Here is an 18588-nt window from a genome sequence, read left to right on the forward strand (position 1 = left end):
AATATTATAATGAAATTATAGTAAATTTGATTTTTTTAGTTCAATGGGTTGGAGATTTCAACTTTTAGACTTTTAATTCGGTAGAATATATGTCTTAATCAATTGAGTTATATAATTTATATTCAAATTGACGTAATTTTTTATATTTTAGTTTATATTACGCTTTTAAAACTAATCTTATTTGTACAAATAATATATGCAGTTAAGGTAAATGCAATTTCTATTTCGATAATTTTGGATCATCAATATTTTTGGGCATGACTATCGTTTTTATGTTATTCCAAGTCAAGGTAAATGTAGGTAGCAATAAGGACGGTGCATCGCCTATTTTTCGTTCTTGTTCGGGAACCAACACGAAAATACATGCTACCTACTTGGACCTTTAACCAGGTATGTCGAATCGAAACCAACCACCCCACTTTGATAATAGGAGAAAGGAAAATGTTAGAACAATTGAATCGTCGTTGAGAATTTTACCCTAAGAATTTCAAGTGAGATTTAAGAGATATCGGGACTGAAAATCTGTTGAAAGTCATGAATCTCTTAAAGCACTTATAAGTATATTTAGAGAGCATATGATTGATTTTATTTTATTTCAAGTGTTGATATGACAAGTACTTCACTTAAAAATGTTAAAAGTGTTTTTTTTAACATGTAATATTTTGTTAAAAACTTTGTATTTCTAACTTATTAAAACCACTAAAAAATTTTCTCAATGATTTTTTTAGTTCAACATGCCTGAAGAATAATCAAACATCCGAATCTTTTGTGCGTTAACTATTTGAGCGACACCAAGTCCGCAATATTCAAAATAGTTCAAGACGAGGTAAAAACAAATTGAAAAAACACTTAAAATACTTTTCCAACATTTAATTAAGTTTCTTTTCAAAGTATTTATAAAATAAATATTTAATTTTATAATAAAGTTAAAATACTGTTTTTGTCACTGTACTTTACGCTTTTATTTATTTTTGTCCCTGTAGTTTCAAAATATTTGGTTATTGTATTTTCAACTCTAGTTCATTTTTGTCGTGTTCATTATTGAATATATTTTATTCAATAGATATATTAAATGTAGTGTCATGTTAAAATTGTGGTGGAAAAATGAGATAAAAAATAAAATTAAGATACCGAAATCATAATTTTTCAAAACTACTTAACTAAAGTTGAAAGTAGAAAAAATAATAGAAAATTTAACCTGAACCAAAACTCAACGACCAAAGTAAACCTTAAAATATAAATTGGCGAAATTGAAGATTGCACTGTGGAAATTGATTTAAACAAAAATGGAAAATTGAAAGTTCAAAACCAAAAGGTTGAAGCCAGCCCGCCCTTTATTGCGCAGAGACCGCGAGCGAGTCTCCATGGAATGGCCTACTTCGACCTTCTCTTACAGAAATGTTCTTCCTTCTCGCAAATCAAGCAACTTCAAGCAAATCTCATTACCAATGGCCGATTCCAATTATCTTCCTCTCGCACCAAGCTCCTCGAGCTCTGCGCCATCTCCCCCTTCGGCGATCTTCCCCATGCTATCCGTATTTTCCGCCATATCCGCGCCCCTCCCACCAACGATTGGAACGCCGTCATTCGCGGCACCGCCCTGAGCTCCGATCCCGCAAATGCTGTTCTCTGGTACAGGGCCATGGCTGCCTCAATTGGGCCTCACCGAGTCGACGCTCTCACCTGCTCCTTTACTCTCAAAGCCTGTGCCCGCGCGCTGGCTCGTTCTGAAGCGATGCAATTGCATTCACAGCTTTTGCGATTCGGGTTCGATGCGGATATTCTCCTGCAAACTACATTGCTTGATGCGTATGCGAAAGTTGGGGATCTTGATCGTGCCCAGAAACTGTTCGACGAAATTCCGCAACCAGATATCGCCTCGTGGAACGCTTTGATTGCTGGGTTTGCTCAGGGGAGTCGACCGGGCGATGCTATAGCCTTGTTTAAGAGAATGAAGGAGGATGGATATTTGAGACCCAATGAAGTAACCGTTCAAGGTGCTCTGTTGGCGTGTTCGCAATTGGGTGCTCTGAAAGAAGGTGAGGAAGTTCATAAATATATAATAGAGGAGAATCTAGACATGAATGTTCAAGTTTGCAATGTCGTTATTGATATGTATGCTAAATGTGGATCTGTGGATAAAGCGTATTGGGTGTTTCAGAACATGAGGTGTGAGAAAAGTTTAATCTCATGGAATACAATGATAATGGCATTTGCAATTCATGGCCATGGATACAAAGCGCTGGATCTTTTTGAAAAATTGGGTCTATCTGGAATTTCCCCTGATGCAGTGTCATATCTAGTCGTGCTTTGCGCCTGCAACCATGGAGGGCTTGTAGAGGATGGGGTTAAGCTGTTCAATTCTATGGGGAAAAGGGGGTTGGCACCAAATATAAAGCATTATGGAAGTGTGGTTGATTTGTTGGGTCGAGCCGGGCGTCTGAAAGAAGCTTATGAAATTGTAAATTCAATGCCTTTCCCTAATATGGTACTTTGGCAGACTTTGCTTGGTGCTTGCAGGACTTATGGGAATGTAGAAATGGCAGAACTGGCATCAAGGAAGTTAGTAGAGATGGGATTTATTAGCTGTGGTGATTTTGTTTTGTTGTCGAATGTGTATGCGGCTTGTCAGAGATGGGATGATGTTGGGAGAATTAGGGACGCCATGAGAAGAAGGGATGTGAAGAAGACACCAGGATTTAGTTACACAGAAGTAAAAGGCAAGATGCACAAATTTGCATATGGTGATCAAAACCACTCGAGTTGCCATGAGATTTATGCAAAGCTTGATGAGATCAAGTTCAGGATCAAAGCCTGCGGGTATGCAGCTGAAACTGGCAATGTATTGCATGATATTGGAGAGGAGGACAAGGAGAACGCACTGTGTTATCACAGTGAGAAGCTCGCTGTGGCTTTTGGATTGATTTGTACGGAAGAGGGGACCCTAATTCAAGTGATTAAGAATTTGAGGATCTGTGTGGATTGTCATGTTGTGATTAAACTTATATCAAAGATTTATAATCGAGAAATTATTGTAAGGGACCGAACTCGATTTCACCGATTTAAAGAAGGTTTGTGTTCTTGCAAAGATTATTGGTGATATTTATTGGCTCAATACTTCTCAAAACGAGATGAAATCGTCTCGGAAAAACATCACATATCTTTGGTGTAGAATTACCGAGCTCTTCCATTGAGTCAAGATTTGGGAGGCAACAAAAGTTTTGAGTTACTAAATTCTCAACTTAAAGATTTGGACTCAAGACTTTGGATATCTCTCCCCAGTGAGATCTTTTCTGAACTGCCTTCTCTAATGTATCTCATCTCCAGGTCATATGTTCATTAGACTAACTAGTATAATGAATTTAATTATAATACAACCATTTCATGCTGCAATGTGCAGTTTCTGCCCTGGGCTTTAGCAGATCGTTAGACTTGCAGTGAATGTTCTTCAGAATGCTAGCAGGTAAGTCTTGTTCTATGTCTAATGTTTCCGAAGCACCGAACTTCTGGCTTGAAAAGAAATATAAATATAAATATATCCAGGCCTTGCAGGACTCTTCATGTTACTGCTCTACCACATTGATGATAGCAAAAGTGAAGGATTTGGAGAGGTGGGCAGTGTTTTCAGAAATGCAATTCCAATGCCAAGGATGAATCAATCATGGTAACATCACTTCAGCTTCATCAATCTACCTTTTTGTTGATTTTTGTGTTCGGTTCGGTTTATCGGTTCCATTCAGTGCTGATACCCCTAGTGAAATCTATTCAATGTAGATGTTTAGATAACAGAAATGGTGCAAATCGACAGAGGAAGAAGGCAGCTAAGAACAACAGAATATAGAACTTGGAACCGGGATCGATTTCCTTTGAAGATTCAGACAAAAAGTGGCAATGGACAACTACAATCTGCAGTGAATCTGGTAAATCCCTATCCTTTTCTTGGAGTTTGTAGCTTGACTGTGGTTTCTTCGAGCATATACTGGCTTTATAAAAATCCTGCTTGTCGTCAGAATGATTCTTCATCATTCCTATAAATCCTGCTTGTCGTCAGAATGATTCTTCATCATTCCTTGGTCTTTAAATTTGTCTTAGAACCTTTTTTTTTGTTCTGACTAGCAAGGGACCTATCTATATATACTGACCACCACCGTTAAAAATTTGACAACTTATTGTTTTATTTAAAAAAATTCTCTATTTTTACCTTTCTCTCTTAATTATCAAATATTTATAATGGTGAATACATATTTTATGATATTTTCGTAGTTTCGTCTAAATTTTTTACCGAAGGTTGATGAGAATCTATTGATTTTGCTAATTTAGGTGCAAATTAATTAAATTATAAGTGTCTCATCAGATTTTTGTTTCTTTTTTTAGTACTCATTTCTTGGTGTCTTATCAGATAAACATGTTTAGAATAGAGGAACCCTTTTTGGGCTGCGCAAATAACGCGCTTTGTTTGGAAAATTGACACTGGTTTATCTACTCCTTTTCTTTTTCTTTTCTATTTTTTTTTTAATTTTATAAAGGGTGATCTACTTGAGAACATTTTAATTTTCAGCTTTTTTTTAGGCAAAAGAAACTAATTCAAATTAAGAAAAAGAAACAGGTAGAAATTAGACAACCCCAAGTGGGAAAGCATTTCTCCCTCACGTGTTCTCATTGAAACTACAAAATAAAATAAATGTTAATCAATAAGTTTATTTTAAAAAAATTAAAAATTAAAAAAAAATACTATCTGTAAAATAAACTTTCTATTTTTGAATAAAGGAAACGATATATTAAAATAAAATGCACAAACTTAATATGTATTCTTAATATGTTATAATTTTGACTTTTTTAAATGTATTTTACATTACAAGTTTTACTTTGAATCTCACTTATGATATTTTTGTAAAATATTAAATTTTCTACTATATTTATTTTATAGTATGTTTGCCTCTTTTTTTAGTGATTAAATTGCAGAGACATTAAAAAGATATTAGATTCCATGGATTAACTTTTCCAAAACCTCCTATTTTATATCGCCCTCTTTTTTTGTGGTCCGGATTTAATGTATTATACACTAATTTATCGCTTCGGATTTTTATGTTTATTCTTCGTCACTTAATGGGCAATTATTTTGGTTAAAAGTAATAATCTAAGATTTTTTGACAAAAATAGAATTCTCTTTACCATTGGAAAGTTTACTAAGGTTAACATGAACATGACTCAGCAATAATTAGCACTTATTTCTCTCGTAGCTCCAATTTTTTGTAAAAAAAAAAGAACATACCTATTGAACTTTTAAATATATTTTGCTATAATTTTTTTCAGTAAAATAAATATAGTGATAGAGATTGAACGTTCAACCTCTAAAAAGTGAGTATCTTAATCGCTAAGTTTAAGTTGGTATTTTGCTTTAATTCTTGTACTTTTAAAATACTTTATTTCAACTTGAATCTCTTAATGTATTTTGTTTTCCTTGTTTTTTAAATACTCTATTCTAATTTCTATATTTTTTATTACAAAAGAATTGGTCTTTGTTAAATTTTTTAGTCTAGGTGACAATAGAAATGTGGGTTTTTTTAGCACACTACTGAAATTTAATAATAATGACTAAAATGCTGTCAAAAAATAAAATAAAATATTGACTAAAATGGATATGGATATAAAATTATTCAAATACACAGCAAATAAGTATGAAAGTCCAAGACTTAATTAAACTAATAAACAATATAAACATTAATAAATTTTATTTGTAAAATAATTAATTTGAAAATGGGATAGCTTTTTTTTTGGTCATTTGAAACATGGTGGCTGATACCGCCTTTGAACCTACTTCTGTTTCACAGTGAACCGATATAATCCTCTGCATCCGGGATCACGTGAAACCGAAACATCTGCCTCTAATCAAGCGGTGATCCGTGCTCCTTCCTCCATGAAGCCATCAGGATCCTTCCACCTCACCACTGATCCGTTCGTAATTAGTCCAACGTAAGCAGTTGACTCAGGCTCACCGGTCTTTGCCGCTAAAAAAGAAAAAGAAAAAGAAAAAAGGAAAAAGAGAATAATTAAATAATTAAAATAATAAAATAAATAATCTCACCCTCTGGTTCGAGGAAATTTCGGCGTTTTACTGTAATAATATAATAAGAAGCCCGCCACCACTGTCCGTTCGCTGCTCCATCCCATTACTTGTTTTGACCAAAAAACCATAATTCTATCTCTCTCTCTCGATCGTCGCCGGTAATCGGAATCTGCTGTTCTTTCGCAAGTTCAATTTCTATTATGTAGATTCTTTGAACTTCGGAACGAATTTCTTCAGCGTCGCTGTGGATTTTGTCCGGTAATTCCGAGTTTTGTTTTCTTCATTTTTGTGGTTAAGGTGAACGATTTGATGTCAACGGTGTCGTCGGGGATGGGATTCTGCGACGAGGGGGATTGGCCACCAGGGTTTCGGTTTCACCCGACGGATGAGGAGCTGGTTTTGTATTACTTGAAGTTCAAGATCTGTAGACGCAAGCTAAAGCTGGATATCATCCGCGATACCGATGTCTACAAGTGGGAACCCGAGGAATTGCCTGGTAAAGTTTCCTTCCCTTGCTTGATCTGGTCGATTGATGTTCTTGCGGTTTATCTTTGATTTGACCTTGTCCGACTGGTTCTGATAAAGTTTGTCATGGATTGATATATGTTAATTGTTTAGGATGGATGTTGGGATATTTGAGTGATTTGCCATTGAATTATATTTTCGTGTTTCGATGATTTTGCTTTGCTGGAAGTCAAAGATTTGTTCAGATGGCTACTCAAGTTTATCATCAATTTTCAATTGTATATTCCGATACATTTTTCCGATTTGGTTGGTTGTTGCCGAAGGCCACACATTTAAACTCTTGATTCGTAGTTGTAGGCTTGTAGCTATTTCTTGTTACTTTTTTTTTTTCATCATTTTCCATGTGAATCTTTTTTATCCACTTAGTCCTTATTACGGAAGGGAATCATGTACTTGGCGAAGACATAAGCCCCCTGGACCTCTCAATCAGGAATTTGATGAGTATATCCAATTCATCATCTATGTGATAAGTTGATAATAATAACTGATCGTGTATGATAGATTTTAGAGAGTTGGTCTCTATTTTCCGTGTAAATCTTTTTTATCTACTCATTCCTTACTACCCAAAGGGAATCATGTACTTGCCGAAGACATAAGCCCCCTGAACCTCCCAATCAGGAATTTGATGAGTAGAGCCAATTCATCATCTATGTGATAAGTTGATAGTGATAACTGATCGTGGATTATAATTTTTTTTTTTCAGAATTTTAGAGAGTTGGTCTCTCTCTTTCTGTAGATGTTAAGTCTTGCTCTATGCTTCTCTTATTTTCAGATATCAATGAATATTGATGGTTTTTCTAATCATTGAATGACTAAATGCAGGTCAATCTAAGTTAAAAACTGGTGATAGACAATGGTTCTTTTTCAGTCCTAGGGAACGAAGATATCCAAACGCAACAAGATTGAGTAGAGCTACCAGAAGTGGCTACTGGAAAGCAACTGGAAAGGATCGAATAATAAGGTGCAATTCACGTAATGTTGGAGTGAAGAAGACCCTAGTATTCTATGAAGGCCGTGCTCCCAATGGTGACCGCACTGACTGGGTCATGCATGAGTATACCTTGGATGAAGATGAACTCAAGAGGTGTAAGAATGTTAAGGTAACTGCGTGTTTATTATTTAAGCTTTTTCTAACTTAAAATTTTCTTGTGCGATTTTTTTTTTTTTAATTAATCTGGAGCCTTTATTGCAGGATTACTATGCGCTCTACAAACTTTATAAGAAAAGTGGACCGGGCCCTAAAAACGGTGAGCAATATGGGGCACCATTTAGAGAGGAAGATTGGGCTGATGACCTATGCCAAGGTTTTAATGTCTCTGATGTTCAGGAACCACAAGTTAATATAACAGATGAGGTTACTTCTGTAGCTCATCAAAAAGAGAATGGTCAAGCTCTGCTTTCGTCAGATGATATCGAGGAGTTCATGAAACAAATTGCAAATGATCCTGTGCTAGAGTTGCCGTCCGTCAATGATTATTGTCAATTTGACTCTGATCTGCAGGTTGGCTGCTCTGAAAGTTGCATTCCAATATTCTGTTTACATTACCATGTTAACTTTCCTTGGTGAATTATGAATAGACTGGTCATCAGTTTGATATCAAAATATAGCAGTAGGAATTGGGACATTGGAACATATGAACTGCATATCTTAACATCTAAGTTGTAATAAAAAATAATTTCTTTTGCCAATAATGGTTAAAAGCTTTATAAGTGATATTCTGGATAGTGGTTCAAGGAGAAACATCTGCTCTAACCTGACGTATATGCTGTATTTCATTGGTTATTTGGTCAGTGGGATGCTCTTACTAGATTATCCTTCTAAGTCATTCTTTTCTTTGTGTGCTTTATTTGTTCATTTTGTCGGGTAGCTTATGATTTGTGTACCTTCATTCTCTGTATAGGTTGATGAGGAAGAAGAAACTGTAAGTACTATGATCAATGTATACTCTCGGGATTGCGTAGCTCCTGAAGCAGATAAATTTCACTTAAGTGGCCGGCCAAGTGATTTGCATGGAAACTTCGAGTTTACCCAGTCAGGTATCTCTCAACTGCAATCATTTGAGGGCGAGGTATCATCAGCTCCCAGATATTCTGGGGCCTCCAATATACTACAAGAAGAAGATTTCTTGGAGATTGACGATCTCATTGATCCCGAACCAACTTCTATGTCAAACAACCACCCCTTGGAAAATGTGCCACCTTCACAGTTGGATGGATTGAGTGAGTTAGACCTGTTCCATGATGCAGATATGTTTCTTCGTGACTTGGGACCCATCATCCCAGAAACCGTTTTGGACCCATATTTAAATGCTGATGATATCACTTTGGTGAACAATTTAAATGGTCATTTGCAATCTGGTCCCTATGTCGAAAATCAGATGGAGAATCTGTTCTGGAAGAACAATGAGACAGAAAATGCCTTTGGCTTTCCAGAATTGCGTCAACAGTTTGATACTGAACCAACTTTAGGTATATAATTCAGTTCAAACTTGATATCTATGCCCTCTTTTATAAACCATCCGTAGTCTATTTTTACTGAGCGATCTCTTTCTGTTTGATTTTCACAAAGTCGCTGGCTCGATTAGCTCATCTGCACAGAGGTCTTGTTGAGATAAATGGGGTTTGTTTGTTAAGCCATACTATACTCCACATGGCAAGAACCCCTCTGTGAAATGTTGAGCCAGCTTCAACAGCTACCTAGAACGAGTATTCTTCTCGTGCATTAACGAATTCACTGATTCAAAAGGAGCTATTCTCCAATTATATTTGTCGACTTCATCATAAACTGCCATTTTTGTGCCAATCCCAGGTGCCATTTTATCAATGTGAGGCAGTAGGCAGTTGCTAATTCTGAAACTTTCTGGTCTTGTTTAGGTGTGGGATGTGAATCTGTAAGTTCTGCAGCAGCAGCCGCAGGAACTAGCGAAAACCAAAGAGCAAACGAAGGAGGCAGTTCTGCAAGTTGGTTCTCTTCCAATTTGTGGGCCTTCGTGGAGTCAATACCGACCACTCCCGCATCAGCTTCAGAGAATGTCAACCGTGCTTTCGAGCGCATGTCTAGTTTTAGCAGATTAAGACTAAATACCCTAAACACCAATGTCGCCGTACGTAATCCAGGTACGGGCGCAAGGCGAACGGGCATGAACAAGGGATTCTTTTTCTTTTCGATTCTTGGAGTACTGTGTGCTATTTTATGGGTGTTGATAGGAAATGTTAGATTGTGGGGAAGATGCATTGCCTCATGAACTATTTCACGAAAGTTTCTGCCAACTTCTTTTATACCTTTATTATATGCATATCTTGTAGTTCCAATATTCATGGAAGCTTCGACTTCTTGGAATCTGTATATTGGATGCAAAGTAATCCAGCCATGGCTGCTGATAGATGAGAGTTATAAATCTAGTAAATTATAGTAACGAGTTTGGATCTTACTTTATTTTCTATCATGAAATTTAATAGTGAGTGTGAAGAGTTGTCTTTTGATTAGTAAATAAAATAGTACCTATTATTTAGGTTAAATATATAATTTAACCTGTAATGATATGCATGAATTTAGCGACATGTTCGAGTTTCTTCATTATTGACTCGATAATCAATTTCGAAATGCCAAATTTGAATATCCTCCATCCTAATTGGTTATCTAAATATCAAATTGAAGAAAAAAAAAAGGCAACAAATGTACTCATTTTTCTCTATCTTATTTGGCCAGCTCATCCATTTTCACATTTAGCTTTCAATTTTATCAAAAACCTTAAATTTATGTAAGTGTTGGAAAATTTATATAAGTGCAGCAATGTTTACCTTTTATCAAATTTCAGTTAATTTGCTTACTGATTCTATGTATAACTCTAAATACTCGATAATTTAATTAAAATCAAGCATAAATTAAGTTTGATTCATACACAACTTTGTTAGAACTTATCAGTTTTAACAAAATAAATAGCTATAGTATCAGTTTTATCTAAATCTCATCAAATTCATACCAATTATAAATTTTATAATTTATTTGACATATCTATAGTATTTTTTTTTCTGTTAATGTTTCAATTGAAAACTTATCAAAGAGTATAAAATTACAAATTTGGGGTGAAAATTGTTAAAATTGATTTTTTCTTTTTATTTTTTCAGTTCCCACTCCCCTATTAAATATATATAGTTTAATTTCGTCGCTAATATACATACACATATTTTTTATTTTTTGAATTAACTTTAATAAAGATATTAAAGAGAAAATCCGGCCGATTTGTTCTAATTATAAAACTAGAAACGAAGAAATATTAACACTTACAGAAAGAGGGGCGACCTCTGGAATTAAATCTGGAACAGGATCTTCTCGGAGCGCTTCCTTCTTCCTCGCCGTCGCCGTGTTTTGTTCGTAATCTTCAAACTCTCGTTCGATTTCTCCACAAATCTTTGTTTCTCGAGCACGAACCGCCGCTCAGTTACGAACTCAATTGATCTGCGTTCAATCTGCGGAGCTTCTGTGCAGTTAGACCTACACAGCATTAGTTGTAGGAGGATAAGTTAAAAGTATGCTGAGGAGGAAGAAGATGAAGCACTGCTTCACCTTCTTCTTCTTCTTCTGTTGATTCATGGCCTCCTCTCAGCACCGCTGTGTTTTCGGTACGTTGCCAATTTGATTGTCTGTTTTTGCTCTTTCATTGATGGGGAACTGTTGGTTGGTATTGGGGAAAGGCGGATTTGAGTAGTGCATCTTGTCAAATCTTCAGTGTTGCTTCTTATTTCATTTTATTTTAGTTTTAATTGTGTGGGGCTTTCTTAATCTTGGCGCGGAAGCTTGGAATTTTCTGGTGATTTGATTGCTCGTGGTTTTTCGCGTCTTAATTTCTTGTTGAATTTTGATTTCAGTTGGCAATATACCATACGATGCTACTGAAGAGCAGCTAATAGAAATCTGCCAAGAAGTTGGGCCCGTAGTGTCTTTCAGGTCCGTGTTCTCTGCTCTTTTCTTTTTGGGGAACTGAACCCTAAAATTTCTATTGGGTTGAAATTTGGGATCTAGAATGAGATTGGGAGCTTTGAAATCGTAAAGTTGGATTTTTTTCCCCATTTCAAAGTTTATTGGTCTTACCACGTAGAGAATAGTTACCTAAACATCTCCTTGAACTTTATGTAGTTTTCTTTCTTTTATTCTCTTACCTTCATCATTTTCTCCTCTGCGGCCTGCGCATGGATTTTGTATCTCTGCTTCGCTTTTAAGACTTGTTATGGGGGTTTACTTCTGTCCTTCTGTCATTCTGCATTTGAGACAGACACAGTGGCTATCCCATGCTATAATAGAATTATTCTTTTTTTCTAGTTTTTTTCAGTAGCCAACCCTGTTATGGTAGCCAAGGGTTGAGATTTCATTTCTTAATGGCTTTCTTTAGGTCAGTTACCCAAGATGACAATGTTTTATCAAATAAGTGATATACTCTAATTAAAACTATGACATGCCCGAGTATTTGTTTTTGTCTGATCTAATTCGAATTATAATCATATTATCAGAATGCATGATCGAGGGGGTGGTGTGGAGTGACAGGGTACTTGATTGAAGTTCTAGTGTTTATACTGCTCTTATTACATCACAGATATACAGCCTTTTTATTTAACAAATGTAACTCATTTTTTGGTTCTGTCATGGTATAGTGGGCATGATAATGGGGTCTTTCTCTGATCTGTAAAAATTGAACTAATGTACTACTTTTGGAATTTGAGCACAGTATTGGAAGCTGTAACTTTTAACTAATTGTAAGGCATGAATCTTGATAATTATTATAATCTAAGTCTCTTGTCCTAAGAAAAGAAGGAAAAAAAACTAAGTGCAGGACATCAATTATGAAAATCATAATATCCTGAGTCTCCCATCCAAAAATAATTTGAATGTCATATTGATTTATCATTTCCATCTATTGTTTACCAGTATATTTTAATGTTAAAATTAACAGTTCCATCCTATTTTTAGATTAGTTATCGACAGAGAAACTGGAAAACCGAAAGGCTACGGGTTTTGTGAGTACAAGGATGAAGAAACAGCTTTGAGTGCTCGTCGTAATCTTCAAGGTTATGAAATTAATGGTCGGCAGTTAAGAGTTGATTTTGCTGAGAATGACAAGGGTTCGGACAGAAATAGAGAACAGGTGAAGGATTTAAACTCTTGCAATTTGTCAATTTGACTCTTTGAATATTCTTGTCCATCCAGCTAGTTAGTAGTTACATTGGGTTTTTGGTATAATTCTCAATGAAATACTTTAAAATATTCTCGACGGAATAGTATGAAATTCTAGATTACAATGCAGCCAATATTTTCAAGGAAGATCCTGTAAATATTATATAGATTTAATTTTTGAAAACCTTGGAGGCTGTTTTCATTACTCTGCTCAAGAGTAATTTTCAACCAGTAGTTTAAAAAGACAGGTTCTAAGGAAGCTTTTTTGCAGTCTTTACTCTGGTATCAGTTCAAATGCATGTTCGATTGCTTCTATAGCCTTCTTAGGTGCCTGTAATAGATTTAAGAATTTGAATATTTTTTTTCTTTATAAAAAAAGACTGATATTGTCCTGACATTTATTCACAAGGATGAAAAAATTGGTGCTTGTGACGTTAATTATAGGATTTCTTGGGAATGTTGATAATGTCGTTCCAGGAGAAAGGAGAATAATTGTACTTCGAAACTAAAAGTTCTACATAACATTTCAATCTTATTTTAATAATGTTATTACAAAAAACATAAAGGCAAGTTGAGTAAGCAGTTCTTTGGAAAGGTTATGTTATTACTTATTAGTGATGAAAAAAACGGAAAGAATTAAGAGTTCAAGAAATCCTCTGAGTTGAAAACTGAAATTATAAAAGGTATCTCGAATGCATAAATGCAAATTAAATGTCCCAAAGATCAAATACACTGACTGATTATAAGTGAAATAACCCATCTTTAGCTGCATTTACCTTTTCTTCAGTTATCATTATGTTCCTCTCCAATCAAATGACTCAGAAAATTGCTAAAGCCATGAATTTGAGATTAAACATATTTTTTTAAAAATATAAACCCTCATTTTATGTGCCCTTCCACCAATATCCACTGAGTTCTGTAGCACGTTACTTGTTATTTTATTTGAAACATTTTTCCCACTTGCAGGGTCGTGGTGGACCTGGTTTGGTTGCAAATGCTGGTTAGTTTTCTATCTTAAATGTTTTCTTGGCATATAGTTTGGTTGCAAATGCTGGTTAGTTTTCTATTTTTTTCTGCAATTTTTGTGTAATTTCAAAGCTGCTCAAAAACAATTAGGCGGCCCAACAGCCCATGGGGAATCCAGTCAACATCAACCAATTGGTCTTCATATAGCAATAACTGCTGCAGCCGTCATGGCAGGAGCCCTTGGTGGTGCACAAACTGCTACTAATCAGAATATTTTGCAGAGTGCAGCAATGCCCAATGATCCTTTAACTTTACATCTGGCTAAACTTTCTAGGAGTCAGCTTACTGAAATTATGTCGGGGCTGAAGGTAACCTTTTGAGTATGTTCCCTTCTCTCTCCTAATTTTCCTGAATGGCTCCTAGTGATTGGTACATTGTTTGGACTTAGGTAATGGCTACACAAAACAAGGATCTGGCTCGTCAGCTATTGTTGGCAAGACCACAATTGGCAAAAGCTCTTTTCCAGGTACTTATGTACAGTTATCTTTGCTCTTTTGTAGTTTCTTCAAGCGTGGAGATCCTCCATAATATCATGTGTTTGTGACTTTTTTCTTTCTTCTTTAGAATATTACTTTTCTATCCATTACAAGTAAAGTTATTTTCTCAGCTCTGCATCCAATTCCAATATCTCTGCGTGAAAGAGATGTTGATAAGTTTTTGCCTTATGTTACTCTTATGATCTTTTGTCTGTGTGTGTCAACTTTCTAAACTTGTTTATGCAATCCGTTTCTTCCTACTATAGTATTTCTTTGGGTTAACATTAATGGTGAAAAAATCTATTTGGTGCTCTTCATGCTAGTTATTTTTTCGTTTGGCCTGTCATCCTTATATATGATATTGAGAATGTAAGTATAAAAAACACACTCATATTTGTCACTTGCATTTAAGCTCCATAGGTTTATTGCACTTCAGGGTGCGTCACATTTTGATAAGTACAGGATCTAGTTGAATGGAAAACACACCATTATAGAACATTCCTGTCACATACCATTCTTTTAGCAGATGCTCATAACTAGAGGACTTAAATTAAGAAAATTTTGCAAGGACATAAGTGGATGAACCTGTCTTATGTGAAATTTCTAGAACACTGATATGAGAAATGTACACCCCAGAACCATTCTCATCAGGTTTAAGTTAAGCTACTCTTTGACCATTAGCTTTAACTTTTAGGCCTCAAAACCTCTTTAGGTCCTAATCTCTGAATCAATTTTTGTGTTCAATTGTTAGTAGATAACTAATTTAGAGAGAGAGAAATAGGGAAAGAAGACTTCAATAAATATTTGGGAAATAACTAAGAAGAGTCCTGCAATATGTTTATATTTTTAGTTTCACCCGATTTCTTTGACAAGAGTCTGTCTTTCTTGTTCCTCCCAATTTAATGGACTATACCTCTCCCTGTATGCAACACCAGCTAAACATCTTATTTTTCCCCTTTTCTCTAATTGTGTCTGCAGTCACAGATAATGCTTGGAATGGTCACACCACAAGTGGTATTTCTCTTCACTGGCTAGATTCTTTTTTCCCGGTGTTCTATCGATAGCTGTTAAATTTCTCACGAAAAATTCCCATTCTCTGATTGTTGCAGTTGCAGAAGCCTAATTTACGGCAACCTTCTACTCATCCTCAGCTTCCTTCGCAAGACATTCAGCAGGGTCAGCCATCATCTCTTCAAATTCAACCAGGGCTGCCCCCTCTTGCACCTAACAGGATGCAGACTGGTTTTGTACCTAAAGTTAAAGAAACTCAAATATCTCTCCCGCCTCAAAATCCTTTGGCACATCAGTTTTCTGCATCCCAACGGCCTCCACTCCAGTCTCAAATTCAGCTATCACATGCTCTACAAGGCACTTTGACTGGGATGCCTGGAACCTCATCACTTCCTTCCATAAATTTGCAGGGAAATTTACCTGTTAGGCAACAGGTTCAGGTGCCCACCTCCTCTTCTTTAAAGCAGCACATGCGTCCCCCTTCTCAACAATATTCAGGGCATGGTGGAGCTGTAATTCCAGCGCATAATGCTCAGATTGCTAATCCAGAAGCTAGACCTTCTCTTTTGCCTCACCCTTCCTTGTCAGATGCAGACTTTCAGGTTTGATGTTATGCTATTGTTTTTTTTTTTTTTAAATAATTATTACATATATAATTTAAAATATAAATGACTCAGAATGAGAATATAGGTGTCACCTTGGCAAAAAATTACCATTTTTTACTTGGAAATCAGGTAGGTTCAGTATAGCAAAAGACTAGTAGTACTGCTTCCCATCCAAGAAGTTTACCGTACATGTAATGATAAGTTGATTTTAACTGAGCAGGTGGCCAAGGTGGAGGGAAAACAGTAATGCAACTAACTTTTAAGTTTATGTTTTGCTGGCTGATAGTAGTATAGTAGAAGTGTTCTTATTTTTTTTCTTCTTTTTATTTTGTTTATGAATGCACTTAGGGAGAACTCTTTATGATCAACAAATATGACTTCGCTTTTGAATAATTGTAATCTTGTAGTGTATGGTTATATGCATACTTTTGCGTTTCTCGCTCCCCTCGGAAATCTGATGTTATTTATTCTTTGTGGTGATGTCTTCTTGTTTCTGACTTGCTCTCGGTAACAGCCCGGCCCCTCCACAGCTTACAGTGCATCTCAGATAGTGGGCAGTGATGTTGATAAACCTTCTCGAGGTCCTCTTGGTGTAGATGGTAAAAAAACTAGCTTTTCAGGAACAATCAATCGCCCTGTAAAGCAGATGAGACTAGAGGATGGGAAAGGCAGCTCTTTCTCAGCTGGAGGCCTGAGTGCATCAGTAGATACCAACGGATCTGGACAACTTGGAGTTGCTTCAGATCCCCGTTTGGCGCCAAACTCTGAGAAACCAACTGCGATGGTATGTGATTTATTGCATTATCAATAATTGAAAAATGTGTGCTCACTCGTGTTCATGTGGTTGCACCGTGGCGCCAATTTCCAATCTGAGCATCGAGCCATGAAAAAAAAGTAGAAAGGTTTTTAGGAGCACGCTCAAATTCTACGAGTCACCTATCTAGAATATAAAAATCGTACGTATTTTCTGACGATTAAATGTTTTAGGGTTAGGTTAGTCTAGACACCCACGTATGTTAAAGAAAAAAATCAAGATAAATTTGTTCTTTCAAGTACTCCTATTACATTTGATCGGCAAGAAAATTCGTCGACTCTTAGGTAGGTTATAAAATTGTTACTGTTGTTAGATATGTGTTAACGTGTTGTTAGTAAGTTGTATCACCATTGGCAAGATTTGGGCGTATTTGAAATTTAACATTCTGGTGAAGTTCATTCCAATTTCTTCTGAATCACAACTGAAGAAACTAGCATTTCTGTTTCTTGTTTTCTTGTACCTTCTTCCTCCACAGCTTCCTCGCGACGTCGAGTCTGCACTACTGCAACAAGTTTTGAATCTAACTCCCGAACAGCTTAACTCATTGCCACTCGAACAAAGACAGCAAGTTATTCAACTCCAGCAAGCACTTCGCAGAGATCAAATTCGGCCATCCTAGAAAGAGGATTGCAGCTGATCAATGCTCTGCTCAGCTCCGCTCCGGGCAACCGATGCTGGCAGGTACCAGATTCAGCTTTAGTAGATTGTAAATTATTCGGGTCCAGAAAGATTCAGCGACAGTTTAAACACCTGTAAAATTATTGCTTACCGGACGGGTCGAAGGCAACGGGTCCTGCCAACCCATATGAGCTTCTTCATAACAACAACATTCATGTAAGGTTTACAAGTTTGTGATTTATAGTGATAATGCCTGAATAATATCAAATGAAGAAAGGGGGGAAAATCCAACGGTGGAGGAATTTTGATTTTTTAGGATCTCTCTTTTTGGCCGCTAGATTTTCGATTATATTTTTTGCAACTTTTGCACCAATTTCCTTACTGCACGTTCTTATCGTCGTTTTCAGATCCTCGAGCTGTCGCTTTAATGAGTTCGTTCATTCTGCGTTTCTATATTTGGATCTTTTTGTTCTTTAAATCGTGCTGTTCCTGTTCCTTCCGTTACATGTTCTCTTCTTTTTTTTTTTTTAAACAATTCCGTTACATGTTCTTGTTACGTTGTGTGCTATTTTTTTTTTGTTCCTACTTCGGCTAATTTATAAAAGGGCAAATTGCAAGATCAGGATTATTAAGACTTCGTTCCATATTTATTATTATAATATTAGTATTATTTGCTACGATTGCGTTAGTCAACTAACAGTAAAACGATTCTGAACCATTTAAAACCATCTAGCAAGAGTCTTGCACCACAGGCTATTAGCTTAGTGACCTCGGTGAACAGCCAAATCTGGCTCTCAAATTTTAGAGTTAAAAGTGTACGTTTTAAAACTTTAGAGGAGTATTAAAACAAATGGATACTAAATTCCTAGTATAGTATTTTACCTTTATTGTCCACCTAAGCAAAAGAGGGCGAAGAACAAAGGGATACTACATTCAAACTCTAGGCACTAAAATTAACCATTAAATAACTTTGTTAAAATTTACCGGTTTCAACAAAACAAATAGCTACAATATCATTTTTATCTAAATCTTATCAAATTCATACCAATTATAATAAATTTTCAATTGAAAACTTGCCAAAGAGTATAAATTACAAACCTTAATCGCATTTGTCACCCTCGAGGATGAAAAAAAAAACTTGCTCTTTAAAGTTAAGAAAGAAATGTAAAACTAAAAAAATTATAAAAAAATAATGAGTTCTGACATATTTAGCGGTGTTGCTCAACTTCGAGGAGCCATATTAAAAAAAAAAAAAAAAACATTTGACCTTTACCTCA

At 35.8% G+C, this 18588-nt stretch overlaps 3 protein-coding genes across 5 annotated transcripts; all 3 read left to right on the plus strand.

Annotated features, from left to right (window-relative positions):
* The first annotated feature begins 209 nt into the window (after nt 1-209).
* Nucleotides 210-3100, plus strand: LOC111006231 (Tetratricopeptide repeat (TPR)-like superfamily protein). The gene is made up of 2 exons (XM_022278023.2): nt 210-390; nt 1346-3100. The coding sequence occupies exons 1-2, from the start codon at nt 364-366 to the stop codon at nt 3098-3100; spliced, it is 1782 nt and encodes a 593-aa protein (XP_022133715.1). The 5' UTR covers nt 210-363.
* Nucleotides 3101-3552: 452 nt separating this feature from the next.
* Nucleotides 3553-10023, plus strand: LOC111006230 (NAC domain-containing protein 17). 3 transcript variants are annotated; one of them, XM_022278020.2, is made up of 7 exons: nt 3553-3664; nt 3775-3920; nt 6365-6563; nt 7415-7692; nt 7785-8093; nt 8494-9061; nt 9467-10023. In XM_022278020.2, exons 2-7 carry the CDS (start codon nt 3792-3794, stop codon nt 9835-9837), a joined length of 1854 nt encoding a protein of 617 aa, XP_022133712.1. In that variant the 5' UTR covers nt 3553-3664; nt 3775-3791; the 3' UTR covers nt 9838-10023. The 3 variants fall into 3 exon arrangements, with proteins under 3 accessions (XP_022133712.1, XP_022133713.1, XP_022133714.1); XM_022278021.2 differs by lacking the exons at nt 3553-3664; nt 3775-3920 and adding an exon at nt 5833-5973; XM_022278022.2 differs by lacking the exons at nt 3553-3664; nt 3775-3920 and adding an exon at nt 6088-6225.
* An 845-nt stretch (nt 10024-10868) lies between these two features.
* On the plus strand, nt 10869-17626 carry CSTF64 (cleavage stimulating factor 64). Its single transcript, XM_022278334.2, has 10 exons — nt 10869-11215; nt 11462-11540; nt 12558-12732; nt 13728-13761; nt 13878-14095; nt 14176-14253; nt 15242-15277; nt 15373-15876; nt 16394-16663; nt 17169-17626. The coding sequence occupies exons 1-10, from the start codon at nt 11185-11187 to the stop codon at nt 17310-17312; spliced, it is 1569 nt and encodes a 522-aa protein (XP_022134026.1). The 5' UTR covers nt 10869-11184; the 3' UTR covers nt 17313-17626.
* The last annotated feature ends 962 nt before the right edge of the window (nt 17627-18588 follow it).

Source organism: Momordica charantia (assembly GCF_013281855.1).
Source record: "Momordica charantia cultivar OHB3-1 chromosome 4 unlocalized genomic scaffold, Mcharantia_2.0 BLBB01000004.1, whole genome shotgun sequence".
NCBI lineage: Eukaryota > Viridiplantae > Streptophyta > Magnoliopsida > Cucurbitales > Cucurbitaceae > Momordica > Momordica charantia.